This window comes from Heterodontus francisci, chromosome 26, assembly GCF_036365525.1.
Source record: "Heterodontus francisci isolate sHetFra1 chromosome 26, sHetFra1.hap1, whole genome shotgun sequence".
Classification (NCBI taxonomy): Eukaryota; Metazoa; Chordata; class Chondrichthyes; order Heterodontiformes; family Heterodontidae; genus Heterodontus; species Heterodontus francisci.
This window is the reverse complement of record NC_090396.1, coordinates 54630726-54649256: the sequence shown is the minus strand read 5'-3', so window position 1 is coordinate 54649256 and position 18531 is coordinate 54630726. Positions and strand designations below refer to the sequence as shown.

The following is an 18531-nucleotide window of genomic DNA, read 5'->3' as shown; positions in this document are numbered from 1 at the left end:
CACATAAGGAAATATTACGGCAGGTGATCAAAAGCTTGGTCAAAGAGGTATGTATTAAGAAGCATCATAGAGCGGTAGAGAGTGGTAGAGAGGTGGAGAGGTTTAGGGAGGAAATTCCAGAGCTTTGGGCCTTGGCAGCTGAAGACACAATCACTAGTGGTGATTAAAATTGTGGATGAGCAAGAAGTCAGAATTGGAGGAATGCAAAAATCTCGGAGGGTTGTAGAGCTGGAGGAGATTGGAGAGGTAAGGAGGGAAGAGGCCATTGCGGGATTTGAAAACAAGGATGAGAATTTTAAAATGGAAGTGTTGCTGGACCAGGAGCCAGTGCAGGTCAGCGAGCGCAGGAATGATGGGTGACCAGAATGTTGTACAAGTTAGGAAATGGGCAGTCGAGTTTTGGATGACCTTAAGTTTATGGAAGATGCAAGATGGGAGGCTGGCCAGGAGAGTGTTGGATTAGTCAAGTATAGTATGGAAGAAAGTTAAGAAGACACAACTTTGGTATATCAAGAGATTCTGAAAATGTCATATAAATTCCAGAGGAAATTACTACTGACTGGGCAGTAATCAGGTATATGAATTAAATAAACATTTGTAAAACACTTTTGGAGGTAGGAAGGAAGGAAATAGGTGCATTATTTATGCAGTCAGGACAGTTTTGAAGATTCTGAATAGACAGTTTGGGATAAATTGAGATTGTGAAAAGACTTTTGGGGTAAATTTACACTCACAAGCTGAAGCTCCCACAAACAAGGAGAACTGCCACAGAAAATCACCCCTTTGAGTTTTAATCAATTTTCTACATCATAATTCCGTATTCCAAGGATATGAGATTAAAAAGCACTTCATGTTTTTCTGCACTGTTTAGTATTAAATTATTTTTATGATTATTATACAAATGTAAAATCAGGATTATTTTGAAACTATTTCAAATATATATAGGGGCTAATCCAAGGTAAATGACTAATTTTGAATATTAATTTTATTTACCCCCATCTCGCTAGACCCTGATAATTTAATGTTGGAAGGTTCTTGTAATTTTTTCAGAAACAATTATAAATAGTACAGTGAAATAAGCCTTTCTGTAAATTCAAAACTGATCTAAATGTACCCGGTGAATAATCAGTGAAGAAACGATAAATTTCAGCACTCAAGCTGGACTGCCAAGTGTGCTACAAAACAACAGTGAAAACTGATACAACAGGTATGCTGAAGAATGATTGTATATGGGTCCCAATAACTCAATAAAACAGGAAAGCAATATAAAACAGCGCCATACTCTTCCTTCAGCAGTTCCTTAACACCAAGTTTCCCACAATCTCAGAAGTGATTTCTATTGGTCGCCTGTTATCCGTCAAATATTTTACTACTTGGCCAAGAATTGTCCAAACAGTCAAGTTCAATCACTTAATATTTTAAAGCATGCACTGATTTGATACCATGGAAAAGAAGTGAAAATTAATGAACTGAGTTTGAAATGAGCAATACCTTCCAAATACTTAAATTCAACCCACAACTGGTCAATGTATTCTTTGATCAGCCAGCTGAACGGGGCAACACAGGGGACCTCCACACGTCCTTTATTCACTTTGTGATGGACTGTTATTTCCTCAGTGTTTGGTCTAATGGAAAGAAGGATGACATTTTGCATTACTGCATTGGACGTACATAAAGGAACAAGACAAGGGCATGTGAGGTGTGTGTCTTGTGCTGTTGTCTCACACACACACACACACACACACACACACACACACACACACACACACACACACACACACACACACACACACACACACACACACACACACACACACACACACACACACACACACACATCCATTCAACCTGAAGGTCATAGTAATACAGGACTTCAGTCAAGTATGAGGTTTGATCACATACATCCGGACCAGTAGTGAAAAAATTCAGTTATAGAGGGGAAAATGAGAGTCATTAAACTTGCTGAATCTATACATGGTGAATATATATTAATGGGAAAATATATACTTTCACATTATAAGTTTTGTTATACACAATAACTGAATTCCATTTACACAAATAAAAAACGGTTTTACCTCATGGTGCAAACTTCACTGATATATAATCTGAATTAAAAATGTCAATTTCAAAATGAGCAAGTCTTATAAGACTTTTTACCAGTTTCACATAAATAAAATCACTAAAATTCAATGAATCACACTCAGTTATTTCAGTCATGTTGGAAATTTTCCTGAAATCTAGTGACATTATAAGATATACATCACCCGCGTAAGGCATTCTTCTTACCCTGAGCTTCCTGCCTGGTGAGATACTCTCAGTATCTGTGTATCATTGAAGATGTTGAGCCAGAGCTGTTTAATCTCTTTGTTCACTTTAGGATCCACCAAAAGACTCAGGTTATAGTCTCTGTCGAGGATGGAAATCATCTGGGCCAGATTCGGAGTAACTGTCTTCTGAATGCACTTCCATAGTGTGTGTCTACATTATTAGCGCAAAGAAAATTAATGTCATAGAGTCATTTACAGCACAGAAGGAGCTCATTCGACCCATCGAGCCTGTGTCGGATACGTGTCCAAGTGTATATAAGATATAAAAACTGGTGCTCTGTTTCATGTGAAATCAACTCTATGGTGTATTTTCAATTACACAGTTGCATATTTCATAAGCTGTTGAGTCAGACGTTTCCATATTGTGCCAATGCAGCATAAATCCTTGACTGCATGGCTGTGAGCTTAGCACACGATCTCATCCAAGCAACACATGTAGTACACTGCCCAGTTTGTATAGGATGGATAGATTTGTGAGTGCAATCTCCATCATGTGCCTTCTATGTTCTTACCCACGGGCAACGCTGAAATAAACTACAGGGAACTGGAGCACCCATTGTGTATGTGTTGTATCCATTGCAAATGGCAATGTAAACACTGTTGGATAGAAATTCCATTCACTGAACTTCATGAACAAATGCTTAACGTTCTCATATTACACTCACAGGTGTATTATTTTTATCTAGAAATTTAACAGCTTTTAAGTTAACCGACTTGAAGCTGGTTACAAATAACACTGAGGGGCAATGTTTTCCATTCATATGGAAGAACTGCCAATTTATTTTTCCCTTTGCCATCCATCCGCTGGTTTGAGTTGAACCTCTTGGCCTGCTAGGCTCATAGGCCTATTTGCAACATGCTGGATTCCAGCTCTTAGGGGGAGAAATTCAGCTCATAGCCATCTGTTTTCACCTGAAAAAACAGGTAAGCCCCAACCATTTTGTTAACATATCTGAGCAACCTAACCAGTGGTCCTTAAAGGGACCATATCTGAGCAACCTAACCAGTGGTCCTTAAAGGGACCATATCTGAGCAACCTAACCAGTGGTCCTTAAAGGGACCATTGGAGGCCACTCAAAGAGCCAAATCTGACTTGGGCCTGAGGCTGCCATGGACTTGCAGCACTGCACCCACACCCAACCCCTTACCCCCCTCCCCAACCCCCAAAACCCAGCAAGTCAAATTTCTACCCTATTGTTTCTGACAGGTAGAAGTTGTTTCATTTCTACCCTATCGATGGACCATGGGTGGTGAAAGCAGCGAGACTCAGTGGCTCCATACGAGAACTTTGGAATTTGTACCTATAGACACATAAATTCAGCACAAAAATAGAGAACATAAGGCAATCCTTAGTAGTGCTACTTGGGTAATATTCACTGCTCAACCGCTAAAAAGCCATTATTGAGTCTCAAAGGGAACTCCAAGAAGAAAGGAATCCACACATCCCCAAACAATCTCAAGCATCACTGGATTAAGCACTCAGTGAAGAAGGAAATTTACTCCAAATGAACAGTACAGAGCAACTATGCTTCGAAGGCAATCTATCATCATTTAAACAGTCTATCCATTAACTCACAGTGGTGATGACTGAGAAAAGTGGGCCTTCAGGGGCTGGGATGGTATCCACACTGCTGCCGTCTTTTAAAGCATCTCAAGTGCATCATCCCACAGTAAATGTTCTACTTCACGTGAACAAGGCACAGTAAAAAAAAAAATCATCAGGAATTGAGTAGACTGAACCTCACTGAAAGCAAATATGGGTCACAGGTCGGGCAATAACACTCTGACCCACACTCACTGCTGTCAATGTAGTGTAGCCTCTGAAAGTAACTCCTAATAACAAGACAAACACGCCCATCTGCATGCAAATCCAGCACGGCTCTCAAGGTTACCTGAATGTGCCGCCCTCCTGCAGCGAATTGATTTTCCGGGCCTCGTTACACATCCACTCCTTTGGATTTAGTGCTATCTCCTCCTGTTCCTGTAGCTGCAGCATCAGCCTCTCTGTCATCTTTCTTAAAAACTGTGCTGTAGAAACACACACACAACATTATTGCAGTGCTTTACTATAAATGAATAACAGCAAAGTATTGTTGTTTGACAATAATCGACCTCAGTACAACAACACTTTAAAATTATCTGAAGTAGTTATGTTAAATCTGTCTTAGCCAAAGTCTGGTCAATCCCAATTTGATACACGTTAAACAGAAGGACCAGCATGTAATCTTAACAGTAAACAAATAACACATAAAATAGTGTTGTGTCGGCAGAAGATTTCTCCTCAATGAAATAAATAGTAAATTTTAGGGCCCAGCATTGAATTATACTTCCTCTCCTGTGGGAGCTTTCCAAACCTATTCAGCCACTAATTTGAGAATATTAAGTTATCTTTTGCCTCGGCTGGAGTTCAAAGGATTTTCACTTACTGCAGCATGTTACAGAGCAACAGGCCGATCTGATATGGATACTTTCCTTCCAAGTTACTGATAACGCCAAGTCCTTCATCACTCACTTATCTCCATAATAGCCTTAACCAACTAAGAATGTGACTTACCATTCTTCCTAAAAGAGACATTCTTCTAACATCTGTTGCAAAGCATTAATTAAGGATGCACCTTTCTGTTATTATGGTGCAAATACAGCCTCAATTGAGGGTCAGGGTCTGACTTTTCACAGCAGGGAAATTCCATTTACTCAACTGGACTCAACACCCCGTATACAGGACACAAGTTTAGCGTTGGTGCAAAATAGAAGCTGCTTGGCACTGATGCTAAACTTACAGTGGGAATTTGCTTTAACAAAATGTGAACATTTTTTATAATCCGGGCGCTGGCCCTTACCCTCGCATTCCCCATCTTCTCTCAGGAGATCCAGGAGGATCTGGACACGTTCAGTGCTTCGACTGGATCCATCTTTACCATCACGTAATTTACTTACTGCACTCTGTATGCAGCTTTGCAGCAGGAATGTTGTGTTGAGAATACGCGGCCTTTCCTGGTTACAAATAATTACAAAATTAAATCCCAGAATAAGAAAGAAGGAAGAACTTGCATTTCTGTAGTGCCTTTCACACACTCAAGATCCCCAAAGTGCTTTACAGAAAATGAAGTATTTTTCTTTGAAGTGGAGTTACAGTTGTGATGTAGGGAAGCACGGCAGCCAATTTAGACACAGTGAAATCCCATGAACAGCAATGAGCTCATAACCAGATAATCTGTTTTCAGTGGTTGAAGGATGAATGCTGGCCCGGACATCAGGAGACATCCCCACTCTTCTTTGAATGGTATTGTTTACATCTCAAGAGGCCTCAGTTTAACACCTCATTTGAAAGACAGTGCCTCCGACAGTGAGGCACTCCTTCACTGCTGCACTGAAGTGTCAGCCCAGGTCACGTGCTCAAGTTTCTGAAGTGGGGCTTGAACCCAGAAGCTCCCGACCCAGAGTTGGGTGTAATACCACTGAACCACAGCTAACACAAAGAATGTGGGCCACTTGGGTAAGGATGGGAGCTCAGTGAAAGTCAGCACCTCAGAGCCAAGAGAATCGAGGCTGCGGTATAATGTAGCTGTTCCTGTCATCTGTTGGCACTAAGAAAGTAAACAAACCCAAAGGGACAAGATTCCTTGGGAATCAAAACCAGAGCACAGAACAGGCACAATTTAAGGGAGACATTAACATAAGTTAGGATGCTGAATCCCAGTGTTAGAGAGGTTGAGTTATGATGAGAGTTGGCTTCTTGGTCCAGGGGCATATTTCCTGCTTTGGGACTCTTTGCTGAAATTTGTCAGAAATCCTGGGTTTAAATCCCCGACCTGCCCTCATTTGGAAAAACTTGTTTACGTAGTGAGTAGTTAGGATCTGGATGTACTATCTTAAGAGTATGCTGGAGGTAGATTCAATCAAGGCCTCCAAAAGAGAAGTGGATAATTATCTGAAGTGAAAAGATTTGTAGGGCTATGAAGAAAAATTCGGGGAGTGGGACCAGATGAGTCGCTATTACAGAGAACCAGCACAGACACGATGGGCCAAAGGGCCTCCTTCTGTGCTGCAACCATTCTACGATTCTTGGAGAGAATTGGGAGAATATGTCAGTTGCTGATTTTATGCAAGTGGGTGATAGCTATCTCCCAAATGCCTAGATGGTTTATTATGTTACACTTTCACATGAAACATTCAACTATAGCAAATATTTCTATCAAATAAATGTACCATATCACTGACTCAAAACAATTTCCTTTTTAATATATTGTTAGTTAATCACCATGATGAAAAAAATAATTTATAATGCAAACATTTCATAAAATAATTGATACCGTAAGCATTTTGACTTCTTGATCATCTTCTGGAACAGTGTTCCGGTCATCAGTTTCTAAAGTAAAAACAAGATCATGTCTCAGTTTCTCTTGGAGATGACAGTCAAATTTTGTAAATGCCAGAAAGTGACGAATTTACAGTGTCCCACAGTAATACTCTCAAATTGGATCAAAAACACTTTTGGTCCTTGTATATTATTAATGGTTTTAAATAAAACCTGGTGGATGAAGGTTTGGTGCAACTACTGTTCTGGCCTGAACTATCGGACAACTGTAAACTGATGGTTTGAACTGTTGCACTTCTGGTTCCTGCCACCAGAGGTCAGTAATACATCTTTCCCCACCCTGTCATTATCTGTGGGTTCAGAATTAAACCGCATTACAACAATTTGAACGCAAGTAGTCCTTTAACGCAATAAAATATCCCAAGCACAGAGGAAATTAGCTCCTAAGGCTAGAAAATATTATTAAAGGTCTCAGAACCTTATTTCTATAAATTAACATCTTTAATATGTTGCGTGCCCATCACTGAAACTTAGCAGCACTTTCCAAACAGCCCAAGCCTCACTGTTCTTAAATTTTGCGGTACCTCATTGTGACATGCTAACATGCTTTGAAGGGGAGTGAATGCCCAGATAGACGTTAGATCTTCCGCATCCAAATTTATTTTTAAAACCGTGGACACCCAGTAATTATTTTAAAAATTCTGTATGCATTACAGAAGATAATAAAAACCTATGATTGTGCTTTGAAACAATAACACACAGGCTGGAATCTTACACCCCCCCAAAGAGCGGGATGGTGACGGTGGATGGGGGCATAAAATGGAATTGGAGGCTTGGGGGGGCCGTTCCTGACCCGTTCCCACCTCCACTGCCATTTTACGCAGGGTGGTGGTGGGAAACAGCCTGCCTGCCCAGGCCAATCAAGGGCCATCGCCTGCCGCCACGAGGATTTTACTCAAGGCTGGTCAGGTGGCCCAGGCCTGGGAAAAGCCGCCTGACAAAAGCAGGTGGCTCTCTAATGGCCTCGGGGGGTGGGGGGGGGGCCCTCCTGGTTAGGCACCCTGTGCCCGACGGAGAGCGGCCCCTGATGCCCCAACTACCCGCAACGTCCAGAATGCCCCTTGCCTCCCAGTCGACCACCCTGGGGTTGCCGGGGCCCGACTGATCATCCCCGGCAAGGCCCCAAAAACTTACCTTTTCCCGGGGCCGTTCTTCCTCTTCTTCGCAAAGCTCGGCTGCAGTCCCAGCAGTGGCCACCACTCCCGGTGGAGCTGCTGGGACTAAGAGCTGCCACCCACTGATTGGCCAGTATCTCCATTAGGCGGGACTTCTTGCCTCTCTGAGGTGGAAGTCCCGTCTCAGACCTATTAAAGGCCTGGGGACTGTAAAATATGGACTGGATCCCCAGGCCAGGCGGAGATGGGTTCACCATCGATTTTTCGGTCGGTCAACAGCTCCCGTCCGACGAGGGTAAAATTCAACCCACAGAGAGGGCCTCAGGCATTGACGCATTGCTTCAGTTTTGCTCTGAGCCCCTCAACATGTTACTACTTGTAACACACTCCTTAATACACAATCAATGCAGGAAGCAGTATCCTCTGATAATTAAATTCACACTGACATAACATAAATTACCTGCTTGTATACCCAAAGCCTTGGCAAACAGCTCACTGATAGTAACATCATAGAATGCAGATATATCTGAGCCCATCTCCTCTGATTCAGTCACATCATCAATGTGGACAGACAGCCATTGGCCTGCACAGTAATCAAGATAGTCAGTTTGAACAGTGTTGTAACAATAAATGTCCATTTATTTGTTCTCTTTGCAGATGCTGTCTGCCCTGCTACGAAATTCAAGCCATTTCTGGTTTTATTAAAGACCAGGGACTCTCCTGGAAAGTTATCCTGTACTGGATTGTGCCTCACCTCCAGTAGCACCTTTGCTGCATTGCACCAAGTTGCAAGTATTTTCGTCCCTCACTGGTCAGTTCCTACACTTATACTGCAACAACCTTAAAATTGGTCACTACATAAGGACTTATGTGCAAAGATTCAATGTCACTCCTACAGTAGAGGCAGAGGGGAGATGAGGAGACATTTTTTCATGCTCCGAATTATTATAATCTGGAATGCACGGCCTGAAAGGGTGGTGGAAGCAGATTCAGTAATAACTTTCAAAAGGGAATTGGATAATTACTTGAAAAGGTAGAATCTGAAGGGCTATGGGGAAAGAGTAGGGGAATGGGACTAATTGGATAGCTCTTTCAAAGAGCCAGAGCACACGTGATAGACTGAATGGCCTCACTCTGTCCTGTACCATTCTTGGTTTTTTGCATAAAACAGGACACAGAAATCCTGGCAGATAAACATCATGCACAATTTTGTCTGGGGGGTCAAAACAGTGGCTTTTATTTCTGTTGAACATACCTCCTTGAAATCCAACGTATTTTGATCCGCCAGCAATTCTGGAGAGCTTTGTGATAAAATACACATAACAACTTGACTTTGATGTGGAGTGCATCAGATTCATTTCATTCATTGTACAGTATCTGGAAAGAAAAATATAAAACCTTAACTACAAATTTCAGAAACAAAATCATTTCAGACAGCCCCCAGCTGTCAGGTACAAGTTACTCTTGCAATTCAAAGTTGCTGAATTCAAATTATCTGATCATTGAAATTCTGTTTGGCAGTAAAGTGTAAAATTTCTGAAGCATCCAATGCTGGTGCATTTTGGGAGTGCAGATCATTAAACAGCGCATCCCGAGACAGCGATTTTCCGTCCAGTAAACGTTAATGGTTAAGACGGTGAGCTGGGAGTGTGTAACTTTACAACATGCTCTCCTGGCATGCATCAGGAAAAGAGACCTCCGACATTATTACCGCTAAATTTCCACTCCACTGTGTCAATTATGTTGCTTAATCCAAATTATTGGATAATTCAAAGTTCTTGTTGGAAAAAATGATGTCAGATTATCAGGAGCTTGCTATATTAAGGACATAGAACTAAAAAAATATAAATAGTTGGAGGGAACTTAACCCAGAAATGATTCTCAACAAATGAGTAGTTTTGAGATCACCTCACAGCTGTGGCATCCACCCCAATGTCTGATATTTTCTAATTGAAGCCACTGACACAAGTGTGGATAGAATAAGTAGCTTAACAATGCACAAGGGCTAAACTTTTATCATGACAAATTAAAATTCCAACATCGCAGCACCATCTTTCGCTACCCAAATCAATCAACTTCCTAAAAATCTTGACAAGTAAAATATTAGAAATGATTTACAGCACAGAATCAGGCCAAGAGGTCCATGCTGGTGTTTATCCTCCACTCAAGCCTCCTCCAACCCCTCTTCATCTAACTCTATTAACATGTCCTTCTATTCCTTTCTCTCTCATGTGCTTATCTAGCTTACCCTTGAATGCATCTATGCTATTCATCCCAACTAGTGCTTCACATTCTAACCACTTCTGTGCAAAGAGCTTTCTTCTGAGTTGGATTTATTTATGGCCCCTAGTTCTGGTCTCGCCTGCAAGTAGAAACATCTTCTCTACATCTGACCTATCAAATTCTTTCATAATCTTAAAGACCTCTATTAGGTCACTCCATGGTCTTCTCCTTTCTAGAGAAAAGAGCCCCAGACTCTTCAATCATTCCCGATAGGTAGAACCTCTCAGTTTCAATGGATTCAGTCAAACCAGGACTCCTTGTGCTGCAGTGTAAACACCTTGTTATTCCTGCTTGATGTTGAAACCACTTGTACTTCTATGGGATATGGGGATAGTGTGGGGAAAAAGGCATTGAAGTGGATGATCAGCCACGATCGTACTGAATGGTGGAGCAGGTTCGATGGGCTGAATGGCCTACTCCTGCTCCTATGTTCTTACTTACTTGGCAGAAGCGATCAGCTCTGAGCTCTGAGGGGACTCCTCGGCATCCATCTGTATCAGCAACACGCGAACTCCAGTGTTCAAGCTTTGAAACAACTCTCTGTGGATAAAAAAAAGACACATAAGCACCTTCAACCTAAAAATCAAAATGAAGTTCTGAATTATGGATTGTTTCTGAATAAATTGATATGCGAACACTGGTAAACAGATAAGCAGATATTCTATATTTTCTGAAATTGCATAAGATCAATTTTCACCCCCCTGCTCCCCAAGTACCGCGAACTTATTGGTGAAAATAATATCTGAGATTAGACTGTATCTTTACTTTGTTGAAAACTGTCACCTTGATTAAGGATTGCAACAAACTCAGGAGTACTGACCTTATTTTTTTACAGAAGGAATATTCTGTATCAAACTGATGTAGGAACAGAAGGAGAAATTCTTTTACATCGTTGCCAAGCTCCTTAAGCAGTACCTTGATGTCTAATTTGGTAAGTAGCCTTGAAAAAGTCGTTACCTAGAACAGCAAGCATGATGACTGATAAATTGATGGTGAAATTTCACTCTTACAATAGAGTCATAGAGTCATACAGTACAGAAGCAGGCCCTTCGGCCCATCGTGTCCGTGCCGGCCGTCAAGCACCTATCAATTCTAATCCCATTTTCCAGCACTGGGCCCGTAGCCTTGTATGCTATGGCGTTTCGAGTGCTCATCTAAATACTTCTTAAATGTTGTGAGGGTTCCTGCCTCTTCCACCCCTTCAGGTAGTGTGTTCCAGATTCCAACCACCATCTGGTTGAAAAAATATTTTCCTCAAATCCCCTCTAAACCTCCTGCCCCTTACCTTAAATATATGCCCCCTGGTTATTGACACCTCCACTAAGGGAAAAGGTTTCTTCCTATCTGCCCTAACTATGGCCCTCATATTTTGTATACCTCAATCATGTCCCCCCTCAGCCTTCCCTGCTCGAAGGAAAACAACCCTAGCCTTTTCAGTCTCTCTTCATAGGTGAAATGCTCCAGCCCAGGCAACATCCTGGTTAATCTCCTCTGCACCCTCTCCAGTGCAATCACATCCTTCCTATAGTGTGGTGACCAGAACTGTACACAGTACTCCAACTGTGGCCTAACTAGCATTTTATACAGCTCCATCATAACCTCCCTGCTCTTATATTCTATGCCTCGGCTAATAAAGGCAAGTATCCCATATGCGTTCCTAACCACCTTATCCACCTGTGCTGTTGCCTTCAATGATCTAGGGACAAGTACACCAAGGTCCCTCTGATCCTCTGTACTCCCGAGGGTCCTACCATCCATTGTATATTCCATTGCCTTGTTGGTCCTCCCAAAATGCATCACCTCACACTTCTCAGGATTAAATTCCATTTGCCACTGCTCCGCCCATCTTACCAGCCCATCTATATCGTCCTGTAATCTAAGGCTTTCCTTCTCACTATTTACAACACCACCAATTTTCATGCCATCTGCGAACTTACTGATCATACCTCCTATATTCACATTTAAATCATTAATGTACACTACAAACAGCAAGGGACCCAGCACCGACTCCTGCGGTACACCACTGGTAACAGGCTTTCAATCGCAAAAACAACCCTAAACCATCACCCTCTGCCTCCTGCCACTAAGCCAATTTTGGATCCAATTTGCCAAATTGCCCTGGATCTCATGGGCTCTTACTTTCTTGACCAATCTCCCATGCGGGACCTTATCAAAAGCCTTACTGAAGTCCATGTAGACTACATAAACTGCTTTACCCTCATCTACACATCTATTCACCTCCTCGGAAAATCAATCAAATGTGTTAGACATGATCTCCCCCTGACAAAGCCATGCTGACTATCCTTGATTAATCCCTGCCTCTCCAAGTGACTAATCCTGTCCCTCACAATTTTTTCCAACAGTTTCCCAACCACTGATGTTAGACTCACTGGCCTGTAATTACCTGGTTTATCCCTACTACCCTTCTTGGATAATGGTACCACATTCGCTGTGCTCTGGCACCTCTCCTGTGGCCAGAGAGGATTTGAAAATTTGTGTCAGAGCCCCTGCAATCTCCTCCCTTGCCTCACATAGCAGCTTGGTATACATCTCATCTGGGCCTGGGGCATTATCTACTTTTAAGCCCGCTAAAACCTCCTCCCTCTCAATGCTAATTTGTTCCAAGTATATCACAATCTCTACACCTACATCGTCCTTCTCCATAGCAAACACAGATGAAAAGTAATCATTTAAAACCTCACCTACATCCTCCGGCTCCACACACAGATTGCCACTTTGGTCCCTAATGGGCCCTACTCTTTCCATGGTTATCCTCTTGCCCCTAATATATTTATAAAACAATGATCAAGCTCTGCCTTCAGTTGGGTTTCAAACCATTTGCTAATTCTGTGGCTGATTCATCTGTAAAAACAGGATTCGACTTGAATCAGAAAAGACATGAGTGTAGTGCTGGCAAACCAACTGACTGATGAATAGAAAATGGCATCACTATTACTGTCTCTGAACTCTTGGAACTGACTAGGGCTGGGCAAGGTAGAAGGCAGAAGCAACGCAGTGGCACAGACAGATGCAAGGCAGTGGAAATAGGCTTCTTGATGTCTCTCACGCTCGCAAGATGGTTTATAAAGTTAGACGAAGGATTTGAAGCCTTTTGCCTTTATTACACACAAAAGATAACATAACACATTATATTATGAAGGCCTAATATGACACCTACTGGAAAAAGAAAGAAGCTGTCAAGGTTAACATTAAGAAACAGAATACTCTAAGCACTCAGTGGGTTTCATTTCCTTTGCACAGTTTTCTATGTAACTATTAGCAATTCTCTGTAAATGATTTACTATTTTAAAACACTTGTTAGCACAGACAGGAATTTACAACAGAGGGAATTAAGCCCACATGGCTTCAAATCTTCCAACATTCACTTCTTGTACTTCTTGCTGAAAACCTTTTAAAGTCATTTTTTTTGCCCGACAGGGAACAGCTTGGATTTATTCTTTTACATTAAAGTCAATGAGGAAAAGAAAACAGACAGAATGAAGAGCAATCTTGTAGTTTAGAATAGGCACTAATTCTAGTTTGGTGAGATTGATTGTTATAAAGGCTCATTAAGGGTCTACAAACTGAAGGTATAAATCAGATCCAAATGATTTTGATGTGTTCTGCCTATCCTTTGAATGCGGTAGCATTTCAACATCAAAATGTAATCAAAAATCTAAAATTTATGAAAGTTAACTAAGATCCCATAACCTGATTTAAAATTGTTAAACAGCGTAATCTCCAAATTGGAGTCAATGCTGAAATAGATTTCAACAATATTACCTCAACAAAATTATGCTGTCGTGTCTCTGTGTTTCCAAGATGTTGGTGAATATAATCACTCAGTGATCTATGGCATTGCTGAACAAAATATTCTTTCCACTGCTCCTTGACTTCACGATCCCCTAGCTTTGAATGCTTTAAGCGAACCACAGCATCTGGTGTCACACAGTTGAGAAGAAGGTGTTTTGCTGATTTTAGTACAAATCGAGGGTCTTCAAAGGTACCTTCATTGGTCAGGTCCGCAGTGTCCAGAACTTGCAGTAGTATACTTGCACATGCATCAGTGTGGAATCCGATGATCACCTCTGAAGGGTTTAACATTAATGTGCCTTGCACTCCATAACGACTCATGTTCACTGACACAAACTCTTTGACCCATTGTTCCAATTGTTTGGTGATGTCTTGCTGCTGAAGATTAAGTACAGTACTCATGTCTAGGCTGTGCTTTTCAAGTCTATTGATCAAAGGAATGGGAAACTGTTCATAGACAACATCTTTGTCTTCAATAACAATCAGTCGAAACTTTCTGTCCACTCTGCACTTGACACGATGTGTTCCCAAGCCCAGATCCACATACTGGTATTCTCCAAGGTTCACGTAGTACTGGTTTAAAGCATCATAAAGACTTTCGTACAAGTTCGTCAAGTTTAGAAGTATTACTGTTCTCCCAGTCTCCATGCAGGTCTTCACTCTATTTACATTTCTACAAATTTGGGTATATTCCTGATCCTTTGGGAAACTGGACCCAAATATAATCTCAGGCTTGTCATCCAGATCTTGAAACACATGCTGCAGTACAATCTGAAGAGCAACGTAGTTCTTTGTAAGGAGCAGCAGGTAACGACACTCTCCATCACTGGAATCTGCTATGATATTTTTTTTCACCATCTCCAGTGTACTTGTTAGAGGAAAAGAGTCCAAAGTAGGGAGAAAAATTTCAAGTGGGTTGAACTCATTTTTACCACTGAAATTCCGTAAGATGGCGTTGGCAAGCTGTTCCTCTGTTGGCTCATGATTTGTTTCCTTAGCTGTAATAAAAACCATTTTTATGAGGCTGTAGTAGTCGCGAAGTCCAAAGAACTGCCCATTTTGATTCTGACATATTTTTAAATACGCTTTGGCAAAGGTGGGAAAGAGATGCTGCACCTTTTGTAGCAAAACACGGTTGGATGAACATATTCCTTTGGCTGTCTCAATGAGCTCTTTCTGACATGGATCTAATCGGGAAACAAAAATCCCACGGTTCATTTTGGCAGGATCCAAGGCCCAGTTGGAAATTCCTATGAAGCCTACTTTTTTGTGAGGGAGTGGATTGTCATCATCAACGCAACCATCTTCCAATAATGGATGAAGAGTTTTTAATGGCATCTGTGGAGAGTCTTCAGCCAAGCCAATTTCATCTAAGACTACCACGGAAGCATATTCATCCAGGTTTCTGCCCTGCTGAAAACGTGCACATTGTTTGAAGGTGTTGATGATCCCATCTGGGGTTGAATGAGGGCTGCATTGAAATGACACCATGTGGACTTGTTTCAGCTTTTTAAAAAGGTCACAGTGAGCAGATTGTCCCTGCATAGCATCCAGCACAACTGTTTTTGCCAGGGACTTTGAACTGCCAGGTTTTCCAACAAGGAAGAGTGGGATCCTCAGCTCAATGCAAATGACCATTAAGAAAACGTTCTCTTTTAAGGCCTCATTTTTAGCTATTGTTTCTCTTGTTTTTATTCCTTTTAAGAAAAGATCTTGACATTGGACAATTTGATTCTGAATTTCAATTGGCGAATCATAAGGTTCAGGGAAAAATCTGCTTATTGCTTCTAAATATGCTTCCTTGCACACTAGTGAAGGATAGTAACAGACTCCTACTGCCAATATCAGAGCTTGTAAGGTATTTTTATTTGGGTCTGGGTAGTCAAATAGAATTTCTTTATGATTATAAAACCACACCAAAACCTTCATGCATCGTTCGACATCTCGTAAGCTCACAAAGCTGCATTCATCTTTCTTTTGTCTCATGAATTGCTGGGAAGCTGCTAGGACCTTCATTATGGTTTCAGTATGCAGAAAAGGAAGTCTGTGGCTTCGGCTATATCTCTGCACAATCTGGTTAGTGTAAGCCCATTCAGCTTTGTTACTTAGCTGTCCAAAGTCCCATACCAATGGAATCATGCTTGGTGGGAGTGGCTGCACCCTATACACCAGCTGCCTCAAAGGCACTTTTCCCAGTCTGTCTTCAGTCTCCTCTGCTTTAACTCGGTATCCCAACCCAGCCTTCTCCAGCCGTTCAATCATATCAGCAGAATGCTTTCTGTAAGGGTTGCAGGCTGCAATTATTTTTAAACCAGTGTTGCATTTCATTGCTTTACCTTGTACTGTTTTATCACACAGAACTTCTTTGATGGCATGAATAGCTTCTGTGGTGTTGGCTTCATCAAAGAACAGGACTGTCTCCAAGTCATAATTCCGCTTGTTCTCAATGGCAAGCTTCTCTGCTTCTGCAATTTTTGCATAGATTGTCTCCGCTGTCGTGCCTCCATGTACCTTAACTAGTTTCATTGTTTCAGTGTCATGCTTCCCTTTCTGTAGGTCGCAAAGAAACTTAATCAGTCTTGTTTTCCCACAGCCAGTCTCCCCCATGATGATGACTGGAATTTCACACCTAAAACGCATGTGGATAGCGAGCATTTTCATCATGTTGTCTGCAGTTAGCTCATAGGTCTCATCTGGATCTTTTGCTTCTTTGACCCCAAGTACCAGGGCGAGCTTTCGGATTTTCTCTTTTCTGGGAAGATCATCAATATCCTCGTTAAACCTTATTCTCTGCATGCCGAGTCCACTTTTAAGCTGTAAAGACATGACATTTCCTCTCAGAACCTCACCAGAGCGATGATCCACGGCATCAACACCCTTTCTGTGATTATTTCTCAAATGAAAACCAAGGAAAGTCATGGAAAATCCATCTGCATTGAAAAATATGTATGGGTGAGGGTGAGCTTCCCATCTTTTCCGGATTATATATGGAAGTAGGTCTTCATCTGCTTGAGGGGCTGAGAAAGCAGGGCTTTCATCTGAAATGTTCATAGATGGTGTAGCAAAGTCTTGAGCCATGAGAATCATGAACTCAACAATGAAGTTTTTAAAACCAACCAGGGTATCTCCAACAAACGAAGGATTGCAAAACATAGATTGCTCACAGTTTTTTAACTGAAGGTTCAAAAACCAAGAAAAGTTCCTCAACTCCGACCAGGAAGGATCCCTTAATCCACAGTATTGGAGAAATAAAGTTAGACATTCAGCCGGATGTCCTTCAACACTGTTCTTTCTGTACCTGAATTGATCAATGTTTCTCCTTACACTGAACCTACTGAGATATTGGTAAGGTCTCTGAATAGCTTCACTGACAAACTCTTCCTCATCCATTAATGGGTCCAAAATATTATGGTAGGTGCCTTCGCGCTTTTTTAATTCAAGCTGACGAACTTCTCCTGGTGTTCTGCAGTGAATTGTTGGTAGGATACCTAGAAGTCCCACATTTACCTACAAGAAAAAAAAATTAGAAAGACGAAATATAAATTAAGATGAAAATTTTTGTTCCTCAGAGTTGTATCCATTATACTTCACAAAAGAGCTTTATTATTTGTTAGTGTAGACAAAACAACCAGCACAGAAATGGGTAAAAGGGCCATAGTTCACTTCCATAACCTGGATAACTTGCTGAGAATTTCAGACAGAACTTCATTTTATGAAGTAGGAGAGCTCTCATAACTCTGAAATTTATTAAATAGGAACCTATATAATTAAACCACAGCTGTTGACCCTAAATTAAACATATTATGCTGTTAATCCATAACCACATTTTGGGAGAAATTATAACAAAGAACAAAGAACAGTACAGCACAGGAACAGGCCATTCGGCCCTCCAAGCCTGCGCCGATCTTGATGCCTGCCTAAACTAAAACCTTCTGCACTTCCGGGGACCATATCCCTCTATTTCCATCCTATTCATGTATTTGTCAAGATGCTTCTTAAACGTCTCTATGGTACCTGCTTCCACCACCTCCCCCGGCAACAAGTTCCAGGCACTCACCACCCTCTGTGTAAAGAACTTGCCTCGCACATCCCCTCTAAATTTTGCCCCTCTCACCTTAAACCTATGTCCCTTAGTAACTGACTCTTCCACACTGGGAAAAAGCTTCTGACTAACCACTCTGTCCATGCCGCTTATAACTTTGCAAACCTCTATCATGTCACCCCTCCACCTCCGTCGTTCCAGTGAATTCAGTTAAATCAGTTTGTGCTTTCATTTTTTGCTGATAATAATTCAATCTTTTAGTTGGTTCCTTTGAACAAGTGGCTGATTAAACAGGTACAGGTCCTGTTTCATTTGAAAATGTTTGGTCTAATGGAAAACCTCCAGCTAAAAGTCACCAGATGAACAGCCTTATTAAGTATTGCTACAGAAAACATTTAAGATTTTCCTGTTTCACTTTAACTTATCTTTTAACGGTGGAACTATCAACTGGTGTGGTTCACATACGAATGCTTAACACACCTGTAACGACATGCATGCAGGCACTGTTTTTACACAAGTATTAACCCATTTAAAGCAAACATATATTGTGCAAAAAGTGTGCACCAAGGATAT

The 18531-nt window shown here is 41.4% G+C and overlaps 1 protein-coding gene across 5 annotated transcripts in view; it reads right to left on the bottom strand.

Moving 5' to 3' along the window:
• The window catches only part of LOC137384369 (E3 ubiquitin-protein ligase rnf213-alpha-like), a 164380-nt gene that overhangs the window by 49536 nt on the left and 96313 nt on the right, over positions 1-18531 (bottom strand). For all 5 annotated transcript variants that reach the window (XM_068058308.1, XM_068058310.1, XM_068058311.1 and 2 more), the window contains 10 exons: positions 13887-17423; positions 10924-11060; positions 10545-10643; positions 9076-9197; positions 8281-8403; positions 6641-6696; positions 5168-5321; positions 4220-4355; positions 2287-2478; positions 1492-1625 (listed from right to left, as the gene is read on the bottom strand). In XM_068058308.1, coding sequence (XP_067914409.1) covers positions 1492-1625; positions 2287-2478; positions 4220-4355; positions 5168-5321; positions 6641-6696; positions 8281-8403; positions 9076-9197; positions 10545-10643; positions 10924-11060; positions 13887-17423 — 4690 coding nt within the window. The remainder of the gene's footprint in view (positions 1-1491; positions 1626-2286; positions 2479-4219; positions 4356-5167; positions 5322-6640; positions 6697-8280; positions 8404-9075; positions 9198-10544; positions 10644-10923; positions 11061-13886; positions 17424-18531) is intronic.